The sequence below is a fragment of the Erythrolamprus reginae genome, chromosome 3, assembly GCF_031021105.1.
Source record: "Erythrolamprus reginae isolate rEryReg1 chromosome 3, rEryReg1.hap1, whole genome shotgun sequence".
Lineage (NCBI taxonomy): Eukaryota > Metazoa > Chordata > Lepidosauria > Squamata > Dipsadidae > Erythrolamprus > Erythrolamprus reginae.
In genome coordinates, this window is record NC_091952.1 from 64,975,668 (window position 1) to 64,990,647 (window position 14,980).

At 38.5% G+C, this 14,980-nt stretch overlaps 1 protein-coding gene across 4 annotated transcripts in view; it reads left to right on the top strand.

Annotated features, from left to right (window-relative positions):
- The window catches only part of TAFA3 (TAFA chemokine like family member 3), a 112,661-nt gene that overhangs the window by 43,096 nt on the left and 54,585 nt on the right, over positions 1–14,980 (top strand). For all 4 annotated transcript variants that reach the window (XM_070745634.1, XM_070745635.1, XM_070745638.1 and 1 more), the window contains exon 3: positions 4,243–4,358. In XM_070745634.1, coding sequence (XP_070601735.1) covers positions 4,244–4,358 — 115 coding nt within the window. In that variant the 5' untranslated portion in view covers position 4,243. The remainder of the gene's footprint in view (positions 1–4,242; positions 4,359–14,980) is intronic.

Sequence of the window (14,980 nt, forward strand, 5' to 3'; positions counted from 1 at the left end):
CAAACAAACAAACAAACAAACAAATTCCTACAGAGCAGAGATGGAATTCCAGGAACGGATGACCAGAGAGAATAGAGCCTTACAGAAGATCCTGATCCACTGACATTCACAGGGTTATTCTGCCCCTCCCTTTTTAAACCGCTTTTGTTTAAGGTAAAGGCAGCAATGGGCTACCAAAATTTTTACTACCACACTGTGGGCGTGGCTTATGCATTTTGTTTCAACATCTTTCAGTGCAAATTGGGTGCTCTGGGGTGGAGCTCCAACTTTCGCTACCAGAACTGCATTCCTGACTGTTCCCGTAGGAGCCCATCGCTGGGTAAAGGCCACAGTTAACATGGGGAATGCTGTGTCCCCACGTCCAGTACGCCAAGAAATATGCACACACAATCTGATTTAAACACTAATCATTTATTCCTAATATTTTCTTAGCATATGGGTCTTTTTAAAAATTCAGGAACAACTGAATTAACAACTGGCCAGAGTCCAAGCAGATATATTTCCCTGAAACTTATGCATGGTTGGCAGAAAGCCCGGAGGTCATTATCAGAATCAGGAAATTTTTTCACAAGCTGAACAAGAATGTCAGAGAGAGAGAGAGCCTGGAATGGAATGACGTTGTCTTCCGCACTGAAGTGTGATGTACTAAGCCTTAAATAGTCTAAGCCACTCCTGTCTTCTAAAAGCCCTGTGTGCCCTAGCATCAAGAAGAGGCTCCTACTCTTCGCCTGAGTCATCATGTGCACCTCAGGAAGTGCAGAAGACCCTGGCTGGCTTTTAGCTTCTGACACCAAATCCTCTCCGACCTCCTCGCTATCAGACTCAGGTGCCAGGGGTATGGGCCAGTGGTACTGCACCACAACTGCCTCTGTGCCACAACTGCCTCTTGATCCTCGGGATCTGTGACCAACGGCATGGGATACAACAGGGAAGGGCGCTAAGACTTCAGAGTCTTCCCTGGACCCAACAAAACCAAATGCACTACTGTTTGCACAACCAGTGACACAGAGTGAGGAGATTCCTTCACAATTGTATGGTGATGTGGTCCAAAAACAATGGACTCAACCAGGAACATGTTCGAATCCTAATGGGTATGACAAAAAAAAATTACAATATAGTCTCAGACTTTGCAGAGTAGCTGCAATTGCCAGTTGTAGACAGGCCAATCACAGCCTTGAATTCCACTAACCTAGTATCCCAGGATGCAGTGGACAACCTGAGGCCAAAGGATAGGTCAGAGTTGGCTCTTTGCAGGGTTCATCAGGCAGCATCCTGGGCAATCAAATCAACTATGATCACCTTGCTTTTCAACAGGAAATCCTTAGCCTGGCTGGGGCAGATGCAAAGCAGAATTACATCTGATAACCAGCACCTCCATCAGGCCATCACCAAACTAATAGCAGCAATGGAATTCTCGGCAGATGGCACTTTGAACACAGCCAAATTCATGTCCAGGGCAATGGCCTCAGCAGTGGTGGCAGACGAATGTTGTGGCTTCGCAACTGGCAGACAGATGCCAAATCAAAATGGAGGCTAACTTCAGCACCAATCACAAGTGGCAAGCTGTTTGAAGAAGCCATGGAACCCAACCTGGTGGAAACGAGGGACAAGAGAAAGATCCTGCCAACTTTGCTCAGGCGAGCGGACAATTTCTCCTTTCGACCAACAGAAACCGCCTCATTTGCTGTCCCATACCAGGGAACAATACAAAGAAGTAACTCATAGAGACCGCAATCCAACACCTGTTGGACATTCAGGCTATTCAGCCAGTCCTGGCAGAACAACAGGGACAGGGTTTCTATTCCATACTATTTGTGGTTCCCAAGATCTCGGGAATGGGTGGGCGGAGAGCTACCTGAAAAGACTCAAGTGCCTCATTTACAAGAGGTTCAAGATACAATCTCTCCAGTCCATCCTGGGAAGCCTCTGGGAGGATGACTTCTTAACATCAATAGACTTTATAGAGGTATACCTCCACATTCCTATACTACTATCGCACCAACAGTTCCTCAGGTTCTACTATACTAGTACACCAGAGAGAAAGAGCATTGGTCTTACCTGATCCACGTCTTCACTATGTACTGCCAGAGAATCCAATCCCACCCTGGTGATCGTCTGGTGCAGAATATAGGAGTAGACAGCAAGGTCAGATAAAAGTCAGGTCATCTGTTATGTCTTCATCAAATTGGAAGTAATCAGGAGAGGCATGGCAGAAAGCTCAATGGATCTAGACTCCAAGGGAAGAAGGTGGAACAATATCTACACTTTGGATTATCCAGCAGTACATCAAGAAGAAACATTTAAGGTAAGACTAATGCTCTATTTGTTCTCTTTTGCCTCTGAGAGTGAGACTGACTCTTGAGATAGAGAAAGATAGAGTTCTGATAACACGTTATTTGGAATTGGAATAATAAATATTACTCAGAATAAATATGTTCCTTTCCTCAAGCCATGCTTAGAAAGTTATAAGTAGAATATCATTTTTAGGCCATTACGAAGATACTCATAACTGTAACAGAACTTTGTTATATCAAGCTTCAGATAATTTCAGCGATGGTTTTTTGGACTATATAGTTTGCAGTGTTAATGGCCCAGAACAGGGGTGACAAACTATCCAAACTATTCTTTGAAGGCCAGATCGGCATTGTAGTTCTCCATGAGCTGGCTGGGGGGAGGGAGATGGTAGGATGCCTCCTGCAGCATCCTCCTAGCTAAAATGGGTATGTAGGAGCAGCCCTCCTACATTTGTCTGGCAGAGGGCTGCAGGAGGCCGTTCAGACTGAAAATGGGGTACAGAGGGGGTATGCCCCTGCACCCCATTTTGCCTTACAGAGGCACTGCGGGACTGTCCTTTGCTATTTCCAGACTGGCCCTGCAGTCCAGACTTAAGCACTCTGCAGGCTGGATGCAGTCCACGTCCATGGGCCTTGAGTTTGACACCCCTAACCCAGAACATTTAATATTCAGAACAACTACATATCATTTAACATTGTAATTTTATAAATTAGATACAGCTGCACAGTAGAGGTGGGTTTCAATTTTTTTTTCTTGCCGGTTCTGTGGCCATGGCTTGTTGAGCATGGCGTGGCTTGGTGTGTGTCGCGTGACTTGGTGGGTGTGGCTTGGCATAGCCGGGAAAGGATACTGCAAAATTTCCATTTCCTGCCTATCAGCTGGGACTCGGGAGGCAGAGAATAGATGAGGGTGGGCCAGTCAGAGGTGGTATTTACCAGTTCTCCAAACTACTCAAAATTTCTGCTACCGGTTCTCCGGAACTGGTCAGAACCTGCTGAAACCCACCTCTGTTGCAGAAGTAGCGATATCATTGTTGCTTTTAGCTGTTTCACATTGGCTAAATGTATTTTGCTTTCTTTTCCTAATGAAGAGTACTTCATAGGGCCAGGAGGTTAGACAAGATTAGAAAAGATCCATATTATAATCTGGCTTCAGCATGGAACAGCTTTTTTCTGTCAGGTTCATATACTTCTGTTACTTAATGGTTTATGGTTTCCTCTTTTGTCTTTTTAAAATTATTTTAAGCATTTTCATAATGGCATAGCTGCTTTCACATTAATAAACGGACTTCTGACTTTTTAAATTTATACCTTCCTTTGTGAGAATGATATGGTAACATTTTTTGCTGCGTATAGTGAAGCAGCTATCTGTATTTTCCCAGGGATGGCTGTCATTCAGTTTGGCTTAAATCAATCTAACCGATTGATTAGCAGCAAGAGAAGTAAAGTTGAAGTTTCACCATGTCTGTAAATGCCAAACCATTAAACTGTCCAATATCTATGTTTGAATGTGTGTATGCAGACATATAATGGGAATAAAACTTTTCCTTAGAAAAATGCATGCTTAGATATTCCTCACGTTTGTTTTGTTAGAATTCTGCTTAAGGACTGTTTATTTTTCACCAGCAGAAGCATGTAAACAGCCTTTTATACAACTCATTGAAGGACTTGGTGCTCTAAAAATCTGCATCTTGCCAGTGGGATTTCTTGCTGATTCAAAAGTTATTTCACAGGCAAAAGGTTATGTTAGGATAACATATTTGTAATTTGTCCTTAGGGATATAGAAATGCTGAAATATAATTTCACTGTTTGCAGAACGAACAATCTAAACAATCTAAGTTGTGTATTTTCTTCTTTCCCTACTTTCTGACACAGAGTTGTCTATCCCCAATGTAAGGCATTTTAACTTATTTCAGTGTTTTTTTATTTTTTTTGTTTGCTTGGCAGAATGAGTGAAAGGAACGTCCAAAGTTTGAGCAAAGGAGTATTGGTGCTCTCTCTCTGCCTTATAATGCTTTGGGGAAGGCTGACACTGGCCTCATCATATCACAGAAGCCATTCAGGTAAGTCAAATTATTTCTTTTATTGTATATCTGCAGTGTTTAATAGAACACTGTACTTCATTTTTTTCTCGTTCCGCTGCCTTCCAGAGATATCGCAACTACAGTTGTCAGAAGTATTAATTTGCTTTGTTAATAAGCAAGTGGGTTGGATAGAATGGAAATTACAATAGCTGTGCATCTACAGATGGGGGTGAGGAACTGAGTTTGTCGGTACCTAGCTTTTGACTACTCTGTTTCCTTGAAAATAAGAGCCTATCTTACATTTTTTTGAATTCTGAAATAAGTGCTTGGCCTTATTGCCATGGACTCAAAAGCCCGATTGTGTTTATTATGAGGGGACGTCTTATTTTGGGGAAAAGAGAGTAGCTTTGTGGTATTCTATTAATCTGGCTGTGTATAGATTCGGTGCATAGCATCATGAAAGATTCTTGGTTGAATTTTCCCAAAGGATGAAAATGTGATGTTGAGATGTACACTTGAAAAGCTCGTGAAAAGTATGATTTGCTTTGAGAAATGTACATATTTAGAATCCATCCATTATTATAACATATCTGCCTCACTGTTCACTCTCTCAGAATGAAAAAAAAAATGCATGGTTTTTTAATTGATTGATTGATTATGTGCCATCAAGTTGTTTTCAATTTCTAGCAACCTCATAGATATTCCCCATGAGGATCTACACCTAATCTGTTCTCACACATCTTAAAATGGTGCAGGTTTTTGAGTTCACCAAAACAGGGAACAGCCTGCTTTTCTCCTTGGTGTTAAAACATTTGCTTCTCAAGCAGAAGATTTCAGGCTCAGTCTTGGGGATCTTCCATTGATTGGAAAGATACTAGTAAGAAAAGGATAGATAAGTGGTCAAAGCAATGGAAACTGCAACTTAATGTTTCTAAATGTAAAATAATGCACTTGGGGAAAAGGAATCTTCAATCTGAGTATTGTACTGGCAGTTCTATGTTAGCAAAACGTCAGAAGAGAAGGATTTAGGGGTAGTGGTTTCTGACAGTCTCAAAATGGGTGAACAGTGCGGTCAGGCTGTAGGGAAAGCAAGTAGAGTGCTTGGCTGCATAGCTAGAGGTATAACAAGCAGGAAGAGGGAGATTGTGATCCGGCTGTATAGAGCGCTGGTGAGACCATATTTGGAATACTGTGTTCAGTTCAGGAGACCTCACCTACAAAAAGATATTGATAAAACTGAATGGGCTACAAAAGGTGGGCTACAAAAATGGTGGAAGGTCTTAAGCATAAAACTTATCAGGAAATACTTAATTAACTCAATCTGTATAGTCTGGAGCAGTGATTTTCAACCTTTTTTGAGCTGCAGCACATTTTTTGCATTTACAAAATCCTGGGGCACACCATCAACCAAAATGACACAAAATGACACTCTAACACAGTACATATTATACATATATTTAATAATATAGTTTCTAAATGTATTTATACTCAGTGTGAAATCTGGGCTGAGGCTTCATCTAGTGGTGGCAACATTTACCTCCAGTCCTGACCAGGATTAGAAATTGGGACCATGGGGAGGAGTAGCAGTTTCAACTACTCGCCGCAGGCACACAATGACAAGTGTGCAGCAGCCTGAGTGGGGACCTTCCTGGGTGTGGATGAGAGGCGGTCTGTTATTGGTTCATCGCTAGTGGTCGGGATGAATCCTGGAAGGTGATTGGTCAGTGAGTGTTCCCTGTGCCTCCACTCTTCCTGTCGCTGATAGCTGGAGGGATTGTGAGGGGAACGTTTATGTTCGGGTGGAGGCGGCTGGCGGTGGGCCGGATAAATGGCTTCCATGGGTTGTATCTGGCACATGAGCTGTAGTTTGGGGACCATGTTTAATTTCTCCACGGCATACCTGACCATGTCTCATGGCACACTGGTTGAAAAACACTGGTCTGGAGGAGAGAAGGGAAAGGGGGGGACATGATCGAAACATTTAAATATGTTAAAAGGTTAAATAAGGTTCAGGAGGGAAGTTTGTTTAATAGGAAAGTGAACACAAGAACAAGGGGACACAATCTGAGGTTAGTTGGGGGAAAGATCAGAAGCAACGTGAGAAAATATTATTAGATGCTTGGAACAAACTTCCAGCAGACATGGTTGGTAAATCCACAGTAACTGAATTTAAACATGCCTGGGATAAACATATATCCATCCTAAGATAAAATACAGGAAATAGTATAAGGGCAGTCTAAATGGACCAGGAGGTCTTTTTCTGCCGTCAATCTTCTATGTTTCTATGTTTCTAGGATAGTATTTAGATGGATTGGGTACTTATTTCATATAAGGTACTTATTTGAGTTTCCACAGTATGAATCATTTGAGGGGGGATACTTGTAAACAAGAATATCATTGAAAAAGCATCACCATATGTACTTAGGACAGAGAGATATAACCTGAGATGTCAGGACCAAATGTGTCCCCAGGGGGATTTAAATACAATTCTCAGAAACCCCCAAATGTTATCAACTCTAATACCACGTACAACAAAATGGAATATGATAACATGACTGAACAGGTAAAAAAAATCATTTTCACTATGTTAATATAAGTAGGTTGTAATTTTATTTATTTGATTATTTATTTATAGGACATACATACAAATTCAAATGAATGAATGAATGAGTAAATGAATGAATGAATGAATGAATGAATGAATGAATGAATGAATGAATGACTGCCTAACCCATATAATGATTACTGTATGTGGCTCACAACATTGTATGAAGACGTGGTTAAACACAAATATACTTCTCCCCAGATGTTAGACAAAATGCCAATCTCCATCCTTGCCCAATGCTTAGGGAAGATCCAGCTTCCCCCTCTGGCCATCTTTACAGTCCTCTGGAAAACTAAAAGGGTATAGGGCTCCCTTGGATGTCAAGGCAGAGGCTGTTTCAAAGGCTAACTTATATGCTCACATTATTTCACCCGTCTCTTTCTGAGAGTTGTTTACTCCTGGTTCAGGATTTATTCAGGCAACCAACTGAATAAACATTGATGGGGGAAATCTGGTTTCCAGCTGAATTCCTCTTTCATGTTTCCTCTGGTTTACAAATGTATGCTGCCTAAGGACTATTTCTGTCAAAATGCTTTCCCATACCATATGTTCTCAATGTGAGCTGGGCTTTGACCATCAAGTCCTTTTCTTTCATTCAAGTCCATTTCATCTCATCTTTTTTCTTCCTTTAGGATAGAATGTTATTCAGGATAGTCCTTCTGATACCGGTAATTAAGGGAAGATTTTTGAGATCTCCTTTGTAATGAAACCAAGTAATGTCAATGAGCCATTAGTTAAATCCATATTTACAAATGAGCAAAACAAAATTAAAAACCAAATAGATATAAAATTTAAACAATGTCGTCTGGCAGGACCCAGGGGAAGAGCCTTCTCTGTGGGGGCCCCGACCCTCTGGAACCAGCTCCCCCCTGAGATTAGGATTGCCCCCACCCTCCCTGCCTTTCGTAAACTTCTTAAGACCCACCTCTGCCGTCAAGCATGGGGGAACTAAAACATCTCCCCCTTGCCCATGTTGTTTTGTTGATTGATTGACTGTGTGCCTGTTTTATTTATTTTTATATATATACACACACACACACACACACACACACACACACATATACATACATACATATATATTGGGATTGTTTTATGAAATTACAAATTTTAAATTGTAATTAGATTGGTGGGCATTGGATTTGTTATTATGTACTGTTTTTCATTGTTGTTGTGAGCCGCCCCGAGTTTGCGGAGAGGGGCGGCATATAAATCCAATAAATCTAATCTAATCTAATCTTAGAAAGCAGTGCTATATAATTCTTTAGTTTTACTGAAGTATAGGAGTACTGTACATCATTGCTTATGGCATGATCAGCATATATCAGAAGTTTATAAGTGTGTTACTAATAATGGACTAAATTTCAGGTATTTGTAGGATAAAAGCTGTATGGTGGAATTTTAATTAATCAAAAGTGAATACATTTTTTACCTAATGAACACAATGGCATTAATTTATCTTTTATGCTAAAATATATATATATTCAGCCACCCCTGAATTCTCTACTGTGACCTGAAAGGAGAGGAAGTTCAGGAATTAATAATTGCAGAGGACTTCTGTCTGAACCTTGTTTTCCTATGTAGCTTTCTGCGATTGGAAGCAATTAAAAGTGCATGATCACCTAGAGTAGTTAGGAAGATAGTTTTGTCCATAAGGACAGAGGAGCCTTTTCAGTTTGCCTGCAGGTGCATAAGTCCCATTGCTACTATGAGTGTGTATTCTGGAATATATTAGGAATACATAAAAAGTGGGCATATAGGGAGGGGGATGTAAAGGGAGGGGGAAAAGGCGGAGAGAGGAAGAGATTGATCAGGAAAGACATAATAAGTACCTGTCTGAAGAGAGAGAGAGAGAGAGAGAGAGAGAGAGAGAGAGAAAGCAAATGCTGCTTGAGTCTGGAAGGCATAACTGCATTGTAGTCTTTTGAGTTGTAAATATAGTTCTGTCATTTTTCGTATACAAGCTATTTTCTAATTCTCATTTGAAAGCAAAGCCTCTCGCTTGATGAGAAAGAGCTGATGGAAATTGGGCTAAGAAATTCAGATTTGAATTCCACTCATGTCTGTTGCATATTTGTATCTGCATAAAAGTGATACTTCTAAAGTAATTCTGCTTCACTGCTTCTTTTCTGACCATAACAGCTTTTGATGCAACACAGCTTTTTAACAATAGAAGAAACTTTGAACTCTGGTTCAGCTGCATTTTTGGTTTCCACATATGAGGCATTCTTCCAAACTGCTTTTGTGTTTAATGACCTAATGTCAGAAGGCCGGTTCTACTTCTTGTGTGCTGTGAAAGACACAACAGTGTTGAAAAGATGTTTCAGGCGCTGTGCAATAGTTCTATATTTTCTTTGAAATGTATTAGCATATGCTGCAATTACTAATGGGAGTACTTGGAAATAATTGCAAGAGAAGCTAGAGGCACCAATGATATTGCACTGTAAAGTGGTGTTTCTTTTAAAAAAACCAACAACTCAGCTTCATTAGTATATGGAAGGAAATTTTGCCTAGAAACTCATATCAGTCTTCCTAAGTATTTCCAAGTATGAAAGGGACGAAATAAAATTAAAAGTGTTGCTCAGACATGCAATGCTTCAATGCATCCTCAAATGAGTATATTTACTCCTTTGGCTAGATGATAGTAGAATGGCATTCTGAAGATCCCAGTTTTTAGTAGTGGTGTCTACATTATATATAGGAAATTTATGTACAAGGGGATCAGGATTTAATAGTTTTGAGGGACGGTGATAATCCCCCCCAAATAGAAAGGAAAGAGTTCTCTCTCTCTCCCCCCTCCCTCCCTTAAGGAGCATTCTCTTAATATATGGGAGAAAATATGAAATGTGATTCCATGCATACTACTTTATTCTGTATTTTATTTTTACCATTCATGCCCTTTCATAGATAAATCAATTCTAATATATTTTACCTAAAACCAGCACATAGTCTCATTTCAAACAACCACTGAGAATCTATCTTTTTGTCTTCCTAATTTATTGCCAGGTGCATATAAAGATAAATTTCTATAATAATGTCTGGAATTATTTTAGAGAGATAATAATTTGTTTATGAAATAGAGTTTCACTAAATTATTCTCTTCATGAAATTTGTCAGGAATTTCCTAGGAATAAGAGGCAACAATTTGATTTGGGGAAATGTGATGCATGAGGCCAACATATTTTAAGACAGAACAGAATTGTAATGTTAAAATAGTATGATAGTTCAACAAATTTTATTCCATTACATGGAATACGCACACACATACACAAACTGTGCTTTTCAGGATGAATGAGACAGTTTATTTATATAATATAAATGTATGTTGGATTTTAATACTAAATCACAAGTAGCTCAATGTGGATTTCTCTTACATAGTATTTTCTGAGCATATAAAGACTGATTTGTATCTTAAGATTTTAATTTTTCTTCAGTTGCAGTATCTGCTGAATGTTCTATGAGTGAAATAGGGATATACACATATGTCTATGTATGTGTGACTATAAATATGTAATAAACATTTTCCTAGAGATCAAAGCAGCAAAAAAGTGCAACCACCTTTAAAATTGTTTAAATTTTTTTAAATAAATAAAAAAAATTCCTGTGATGAAGGCAATGATCACTAGCAGAATTTGCTGATTTGGACATTCTCAGCTTTAAAATTAATAATTAGTTGCCTTAATGAGTTTAAGGTTCAATTTTCTTGATGTGCTTATTTAAATGCAATTGTTTGATGAAAGAAGCTGTGGTGTCAGGCTTTCTCTTTGAACTCCTTCAGTTTTGCCTAATAAATCCAAATTCAGAAAACAGATTTGGAAAAAAAAAAACCAATAGAAGAGGATATATGTAGATTTACAGATTTTGCATAATGAAATGTCTGCAAGCGCAAGCAATAAGAATTAAACAACACACACACACACACACACACACACACACACACACACTCACTTTTGAATAAAAATGCTTTAACAGAAAGATGATGTCTGAAGAAATCATCCTGTCCCCTGCTTCAACTCTCACAAATTGATTTATAAAATAATTCAAAGTCAAAATATTGAGAGTGAGGGAAATTATTTTCTAAGCTAGTACTGTATGACCTATGTTAGATAGATGAGTCTTTGAACTGACAGAACTTAGCAGAGGCTTGACTTTTTAAACAGGGAATTTTTATTCTGGCATTTTCAGCACCACTCCAACTCAGCTTAAATAGAACAGCTCCTTTTGTAGTGTGGCTGTCAGACAGCCAACAAATCACAATGCTTTAACTACCCGCTTATAAAGGCCTCTTGTGCTTAGACAATCAGGCATCAGCATCAGATTTCTCATCATAAATCGAGGACTTTGCATTTCTGGTTGGGTTGTAAATCGAAGACTTAACAACCTTGGAAAGTCAAACTGAGAATTGCGGGATTCTTGGTGAAGGACAACTCATAATATACAGTGGTGATGTTCCGCGCTGCATGAACAATGTGCCGGGGAAGAAAAGTATGAAAACATTGGCTGCCCTTTCTTTTCTTTGCTAAGAACCTTAGCTTGTTTGGTAAAATCCTAACTGGATAAATACATCCTTTAAGGAAAACGTGAAATAAAATATTTTCAAGCGTAGAATCATAGATGTTAATCTTAGAGAAAAATTAAGACATGCTATAAATTAAGCATCATTACTGAGTCAAGGTGGTGAAGTTTACTTCTTAACCTGGGTGGGTTTGCAGTTTGCAATACTTTTCTATTTCTATTTCTTATTTCTATTTTCAATGGAAAAGTAAGTAGCCCTTAAGTTTTGTGTTTAAAATATTGGATGCTAAAAATTGTGAAGACATAATCATGGACCATTTTTCAGAAAATCAACTATTCTCCATGGTGACAAGCACTAATGCATGTACCCTTCCAGGACTTTTTGTTCTGTTGCATCCCCTTCTTCACTGCAGGGGTATCAACTAGTTTTACTATAAGATGGGGGGGGGGGGGTTGCCCCCATATTATAACCTGTGGCAGCTTTCATCAATTCCATTTATTCCAGGAACTGTTTCATAGTTGTCATCTCTTCACTTTTTTCTACTGGCTTAGCAAGTAGAAAATATATGTGAAGTTGTCAGCTATTTACAGTTTTTCTGGTGAAGGCATGAAAGGCAGTTTTTAATATAAACATACCAATGTAGAATGTATAAAGATTAGTTTGATTAGAATTTGGAAGCTTGGAAGAAAATTCTGTTGAAAAGAATTCCCTCTTGAAAGAAACAGAAATTATTGAAGTATAATGTATTGTTTCTTATGCAGGTATATTTGTTTGTTTGTTTGTTTATGTATGTATTATACTTAATTATATTATATACTTCATTTTTTAGCTTTAGCTTTTGTATTCAAAAGTTTGTATGTTATGGCCATAAGAATTCAGCAGCAGGACTAGTAATAAAACCTTGATTTGAAGTGAATTTCCAGTTCTGAATACATAGAATAAAATAGAATGAGCATTTTTACATGCAATTGTGTCTCTGCATATACAGATCTTAATGGCTTTATTTATGGCTATGTAATAGCATCTTACCAGCATGACAGACATTCACTGAGTTATAAACTCATATAAACTGTGGTGAAAGAGATGAGTAAAATTACCATTTTATAAAGGATTTGTAATATACTCTGCAAAGCAAACTTGATAATCCTCTTCTTTTCTCTACATTTAGTTAAGACGTAGTAGTGGCAAGCAATAAAACCATTACTTGTTTCTCTGATAATCATTGGATATTTTAAGCATAAATAAGTTTAAAACTTTAATTATTCATTGAACATTAGCAATATCAAGGTATAAGAGCCAAGTGTGGAACACAGACTTCTTACTTGGTAGTCAGCTTTGGAAAAACCTAGCAATCTCTGATTTTAGAATTGATTATCAAGTAATTAAAAAACTGAATTCTGTCAAATATCAAATCCTAATATTGAGAGGATTAGATTGATTAACAATGTCGTGGTTGAACTAAGAAAGAGAAAGAAATGTAATAGTGAGAAAGTTTACAATTATATATTGGAAAGCAGTCTTCCCCAATTTTGTATCTTCTGACATGTTAGGCCAGTGATTTTCAACCTTTTTTGAGCTGCAGCACATTTTTTACATATACAAAATAATGGGGCACCTTTAGCGGGGGGGGGGGGGGGCGCTAAAAAAAGTTTGGACAAAAAAATTCTATCTCTCTCTCTTCCTCCCTTTCACTCTATTTCTCTCCCTCGTTCTCTCCCTTCCTTCCTCTCTCTCTATCCCTCTTTCTCTCTTCCTTCCTCTCTTTCTATCTTTCCCTCCTTCCCTGCCTCTCTTTCTCTCTCTCTCTCTCTTGCTTTCTTTCTCTCTCTCTCTTGCTTTCTCTCTCTCTCTCTCTTGCTTTCTTTCTCTCTCTCTCTCTTGCTTTCTTTCTCTTTCTCTCTCTCTCTTGCTTTCTTTCTCTTTCTTTCTCTCTCTCTCTTTCTCTCTTGCTGAGCTTCGCGGCACACCTGACCATGTCTCAGTGGTTGAAAAACACTGTGTTAGGCTATAACATAAACATACTCTATCCAGTTAATTGAAATAATGTGTTACAGTTGCGATAAATTCAATTCAGTCTAACACATTTGGAAGACCCTAGCTAAAAGGAAATGGAGCACCTGCGAGGCCATCTCATTTGGCCTATGGGAATGGCCTTTGCCTTGTCTCTATGTTCCTGGCATTCAGTGCTTTTCTGCAGGCTGCTCCTGCTTTCGCATCAGAAGCACTGAGGCACTTTAGGTTGAAAGGATTAGACGGTGACATCACTGTTGCCCAGGGGACTCCTTTCATGTTTATTGCCAACCAAAATGTTATCTATTTACCTACTTGAGATTGCTTGCTTTTGAACTGTTGGGTGGGCAGGAACTGGACCAAATGATGGGAGCTCATCCCATCATAAAGCAGCAACTCAAACATAAGACATCTGATTGTCAGCCTAGAGTTCTAACCAAGTGAGCCACTATGTTCACTGTGTTCATTTTACTTATATTTGGAGAAGACATGCTCACATGCTTTAGCACATTTAACAGCCTTACACTAAGGAAGACATTAAACTTCTCCTGCTATTCAGTAGTTGGGCACTTCAAGTGGTGAATAAACTAGGAACTATCCTGTCTTTTCTCCAGTCAAAAACAAGAACAGCTCTTACCATATCACATCTCCTTCTACTAGAAATAGAGATATTTAGTTTATTTAGCCTATAAATCCAACTAAGATTTAGCAACCACTCATAACCTTGATATATGCATTTGGTGGTGATACAGGGTTATGTCCAAAAATTAAGGGATATAACTGGGTAGGAGCACCTGGAAATCCACCTTGTGGATTAGGGAAAGGAATAGGTTTCAAGGTTTCAAGTAGACATGTTTTGCTTCACAGATGCAAAATACTATGGCCACTCTTACTTTGCAAAACATACCATTGCTCAGAGTTGCTCATTTAATTTTAATACTTCAAAAGTACTAAATGACCTGTGGGGCTACAAAATGGGAATTGGAAAATTATATGTGAGTTTCGCATTGTAGAATGTCCAATGTTATAAATTGTAAAACTACAGTATTTATAATTATAACAGTTTGTTTTTCCTACTTCGTGATTTTGTTTTGTCCGCTGCAACCCCTCCTTATCGTTATTTTGTTCTCTTTAATTCCTTGTTTGGTTTGACTTTTGTATCTATTCCAGCTATTGTTCCCTTTTTTGTTACTTTTCTTTCCTTTTATCCCTCCTACCATAAGACAACAGGATAAAAATTAGTTTGCCAGTTTGCACATGATGTGACTGGAATTGGGTAATACAGAATCACTCAACTATTTTATTTTAAAACATTTATGCAACAGGCTAAATATGGGATGTGCTACTAAATGATTCCAGGGAAGTATGTTCTCTCCATTTGAAATCACAGCAAGATCCTTCAACTCACTGCATGATTTTCCATATATTTACAAGTATTTCTGAGTCTGAGTTTGTCACTGGTATTTCTTTGTGGATTTGTACTATTGATTTAAGGAAAGTTTTGGAGAATTAGGAATGGATTTTGGATCTACA